Source organism: Myotis brandtii, unplaced genomic scaffold (genome assembly GCF_000412655.1).
Source record: "Myotis brandtii unplaced genomic scaffold, ASM41265v1 scaffold35, whole genome shotgun sequence".
NCBI classification, from domain to species: domain Eukaryota; kingdom Metazoa; phylum Chordata; class Mammalia; order Chiroptera; family Vespertilionidae; genus Myotis; species Myotis brandtii.
This window is the reverse complement of record NW_005363467.1, coordinates 18,008-22,501: the sequence shown is the minus strand read 5'-3', so window position 1 is coordinate 22,501 and position 4,494 is coordinate 18,008. Positions and strand designations below refer to the sequence as shown.

Sequence of the window (4,494 nt, the reverse complement as noted above, 5' to 3'; positions counted from 1 at the left end):
CACATTTTTGTGCACTGGGCCTCTAGTCCTATATAATAAAACCCTAATATGCTAAGTGTCCAGTTGACTGGTCGTCCATTCAACCAATCAAAGCGTAACATGCTAATGATAAGCTAAGGCCGCTCAACCAATCACTATGACATGCACTGACCACCAGGGGCAGACAGTCGACCAGTTGCTATGACATGCACTGACCACCAGGGGACAGATGCTCCGACCGGTAGGTTAGCTTGCTGCTGGGGTCCAGCTGATCGGGACTGAGCAAGATGAGCCGGACACACCCTGGAGCCCTCCTACAGTCCTCCCTGGCTGGCCAATCACCCTCATCCCTCCCTGGCCCCAATGGTATACTGGTGGGATCCCTTGGCCTGGCCTGCACCCTCTTGCAATCCTAGACCCCTCGGGGGATGTCAGAGAGCCAGTTTTGGCCAGATCCTGCAGGCCAGGCCGAGGGACCCCATTGGTGCATGAATTCATGCACCAGGCCTCTAGTAAATATATAAAAGGCTCAGTCTCGCAAATGGGCAGTACATATAAAGCTCTCACTGGCGCAAATCACGCACCTGTGTTTCCATCTGCCATTGTCAATCGTGAATTTGGTTGACACTTCTATTATGGAGAAAGGGCAAATAGTGATATTAAAATATTTCTTCTAATTAATTTCCTTTCAATGTGCACAATCGTGCACCAGGCCACTCGTAAGGAAAATAAACCACATGAACCACCCACTGCGAGCTCACAGCTCATGGGCACAGCGCACAGCGGGACGTGCATTGCAAGTGTTACCTCCCTCAATCCTCACTGAAGCCACTGGGAGGCCCCCTCCATCCTCGGAGTCCCTGCCCAGGGTCCCAGCAGAGGGACCGGGAAGCCCAGCTCTAAACTACCCAAGGGGTGCAGCAGGCTCCTCTTCTCTATGTATTCATTTATTTTTTTAAAATATATTCCCCCTGATTTCAGAGAAGAAGGGAGAGGGGAAGAGAGAGAGAAACATCAGTGATGAGAGAGAATCATGGACAGCGGCCCCCTAGTGGGGATGGAGCCAACCCAGGCGGCATGCACCCTGACCGGGAATCGAACTGTGACCTCCTGGTTCCTAGGTTGACGCTCAACCCCTGAGCCACACTGGCCGGGCTGTTTGCTTCTTGACGACAGGCAGCCCCACTTTCTCGATGACTTGTCACGTGACGGTGCTGTCCTCTCGCCCACGGCAGAGCTGGGGTCCTGGAGCAGGGGGTCCGCCCTGGACACTGGGAAGAGCGAGCTTTGGGTGGGACCTGACGCGGGGAACCCTCCCTCCCGCAGATCCAAGAGGCAGGAGATGTCCCGTAAGGTGAAGGACGCCATGAAGTCGTCCGAGACGTCCCTGACGGAGGAGGAGGCCATGAGCCTTCTGTGCTCCCTCTCGGAGGCAAAGAAGATGAAGGTGCCCGTCAAGCGCAGGAAGCGGCGCGCTGTGGGGCTCGCCAGCACCGGGGCCTTCCGTGTTCCTGCCGCCTCCCGGGCCACGAATGGGGGTGGGTTGCCTTTCCCAGGGGCTGCTTTTGTTTTTCTGTTTGTTTGTTTTTAATATTTTTATTGATTTCAGAGAGGAAGGGAGAGAGAGAGAGGGAGAGACATCAGTGATGAGAGAAAATCATGGATATGCTGCCTCCTGCATGCCCCGTACTGAGGATTGAGCCCAAAACCCAGGCCTGTGCCCTGACCTCCTGGTTCACAGGTTGACACTCAACCCCTGAGCCACACCAGCCGGGCCTGTTTGCTTATTGACTAACGACAGCCCCGCTTTCTCGGTGACAGAGGACTTGTCACGTGACGGTGCTGTCCTCTCGCCCACGGCAGAGCTGGGGTCCTCCTGGAGCAGGGGGTCCGCCCTGGACACTGGGAAGAGCGAGCTTTGGGCGGGAACTGACGCGGGGAACCCTCCCTCCCGCAGGCCGGCGGGGCACATGATGCCCGTGAGGGTGAAGGAGGCCATGAAGCCGCCTGAGAAGTCCCTTGAGGTGGAGGATTCCATGAAGCTACTGAGCAGCCTCTGTAAGAGGAAGGCGATGAAGGCGACCTTCAAGCATGCAGGGCGGGGCGCCCTGGTCACCGGCGCCATGGCCTTACTCGGGGGCCTGGTCGGGGGCCCTCTGGGACTGGCCGTTGGTGAGTGCAGTGCCCCACGGGGTGGGGGACAGAGGCCGCCGCTCCCCAGGGGCCGCACAGGAGCCTGCGACCCGCGTGAGGGGCTGGGGAACTGAGTCTGAGACTTGGCCTTTGTGCACAGACGTGTCCGTTGGGACACACGTGTCTGTGTCTCAGAAGCACAGGGCGCCCTCCTGTGGCTCCTGCCTGCAGACTGGAAGGCGCCCTGCCCCGGGGTGTGCCCTGTGCCCCCTGGGCAGGCCTGTTCCTGTCTTCATTGCAGGGTCAGGAGGGAGCTGGGATTCCAGGCCTCTGGCTGCTCAGAGAGCGCCCGGCCCCACCCCGGTCCCCAGTCCCCAGTCTGTGCAGGAGAAGCGCCCACGGTCGCCCACATGCACCTGCCCCTGGTCTCACCCGGCTCCCGTCTGGGGACCAATTTCTGCCAATGGGGGAGGTTGGGCTGCTTCCCATGGTCCTTGGAGGTCGGGTGAGTTGCTCCCTCTAGTCAGGGAGCAGGAGGTTCCCGGGGGACCCCACCACGGGCTGTGACCCCCCCCACGGGCCATGACATTGACCACCAGTTGTGACCTGGACCACAGGCTGGATCTGAGCCAGGAGCTGTGACCCAGACCACAAACTGGCCTGAATCATGGGCTGGGGCCCGAGCCCTGGGCTGCCACCTGAATCCTGTGACCAGCTCCCAGCGAGCTCCCAGCCGGCACTGTGAACACCCCACTAACCCAACCTCCTGTCCCCCAGGGAGTGCTGTCGGGGGGCTCTTAGCGTTCTGGATGCACTGGGGGCAGTTTAAGTCGGTCAGTCAGATCCTCAAGGAGCTGCCGCCTGCTGAGCAGGAGAAGCTCTGCCACCAGGTCTCGGTCATCATCGGGAACCTGCAGTGGACAGACGTCGAGCACCTGACCGAGCTGGTCAAGGGCAACAAGGACCTGCAGAAGCGGCTGCTGAAGCTGCTCGAGGGCTACGTCACCAAGGAGCTGAGGACCTCAGTGCAGTACGGCGACTAGGCTCGGGCGGGGGCCTAACCTGGGGAGGCCTGCGGGGGGCGGGGGGCGAAAGAGAATAAAACGGGGCCCAGAGAATCTCTCTGTGCTGAGCGGATCCCTGGCGGAGAGCCTGCAGCCCCGAGCCCGCACAGCGCAGGGACCAGAGGACACCGGGCTGGGAGGGACGCAGGACGCAGCCTTAGCTCAGCCGGACCAGGAGCAGCCACCATCGCTGACGAGTCTCCCCTCCTGCCCTCAGCGCTGCCTTTCCCCTGGGAAACAGCGTGGGGAGGAGAGGGCCCCACCCCTGACCCTGGGGCTCGAGGCCCCATGCCGTGCTGAGCCATCGCCCATGACAAGCCGGGACCTGGGTGGCTGGCAGTGGCTTTGGGAAAGGAAGCTACTTACCTGGCTCCCCTCAGGCGTGCTCAGCGCCTTGGGTAATTTCCTTGTAAAAAATCTTTGCTTATTTATTTTTGAAAAGGCCCCCCCCAGGCTGGAACAAAATTAGGTACAAGCATAAGAGGGCTCCCTCCTCCGCTGCCCCCTGACCGCCCTCCTTGTCAATCAACATCATATGCATCCACTCGGTTTAAACATGGTCTTTGAAAAGGATTCATTTCCCTTTATTTGTCAATGCTGATTGTCAAAGACTTGGGAAAACACAGAGGAGTGTATATACTTAAAAGTGCTATGAATTCCAGCACTCAGCCAGCCATTCATTTCCCTTTATTTGTCAATGCTGATTGTCAAAGACTTGGGAAAACACAGAGGAGTGTATATACTTAAAAGTGCTATGAATTCCAGCACTCAGCCAGCCATCATGGAACGTGGTATATTTTGTGCACATCTGGTAATGCCGTGTGTGTGTGTGTGTGTGTGTGTGTGTGTGTGTGTGTGTGTGTTTCTATCGCGTTTGCACCCTTGCTGTTTAGGCCACTTTGAACCCTTTCACGGATGAACACTGGGACTGTAACTCAGAATTCCGCCCACGTGAGTGGCGGCTGCAACATTCCTTGGCTCTTAGCTGCCCCCCGCCTGGTGCGGCTGCCTGGGGGTAGGAGGGGGGTCCTTAGAATCCTAAATGCTGTGAGGGCATTTTTGTGTTAATATCCCCTGTATTTTGCCTCATGATAGATGGTCTTTAGGGAGATCCCTCAAAGTGAAGCTGCTGGGTGAAGAAGTGGCATTTTTAAAAAATATATATTTTATTGATTTCAGAGAGGAAGGGAGAAGGAGAGAGAAAGAAACATCAATGATGAGAGGCAATCATGGATCGGCTGCCACCACGTGCCCATGTGCCACACTGGGGATCGAGCCCACAACCAGGGCCTGTGCCCTGACCGGGAATCGAACTGTG

The 4,494-nt window shown here is 57.7% G+C and overlaps 1 protein-coding gene and 1 long non-coding RNA gene across 3 annotated transcripts in view; one reads left to right on the top strand and one right to left on the bottom strand.

Annotated features, from left to right (window-relative positions):
* Positions 1-3,186, top strand: part of LOC102244432 (protein C19orf12 homolog) — a 9,658-nt gene extending 6,472 nt beyond the window's left edge. The window contains exons 2-3 of one of the 2 annotated variants that reach the window (XM_014544060.1): positions 1,937-2,151; positions 2,890-3,186. In XM_014544060.1, the coding sequence (XP_014399546.1) occupies positions 1,950-2,151; positions 2,890-3,155 (468 nt within the window). In that variant the 5' untranslated portion in view covers positions 1,937-1,949 and the 3' untranslated portion in view covers positions 3,156-3,186. Of the gene's footprint in view, positions 1-1,733; positions 2,152-2,889 lie in introns of those variants that run through there. The other variant, XM_014544059.1, reaches the window with a different exon arrangement.
* The window catches only part of LOC106727021, a 6,768-nt gene extending 2,662 nt beyond the window's left edge, over positions 1-4,106 (bottom strand). Inside the window, exon 1 of the long non-coding RNA XR_001363171.1 lies at positions 4,057-4,106. This is a non-coding gene — a long non-coding RNA (uncharacterized LOC106727021). The remainder of the gene's footprint in view (positions 1-4,056) is intronic.
* Positions 4,107-4,494: the final 388 nt, after the last annotated feature.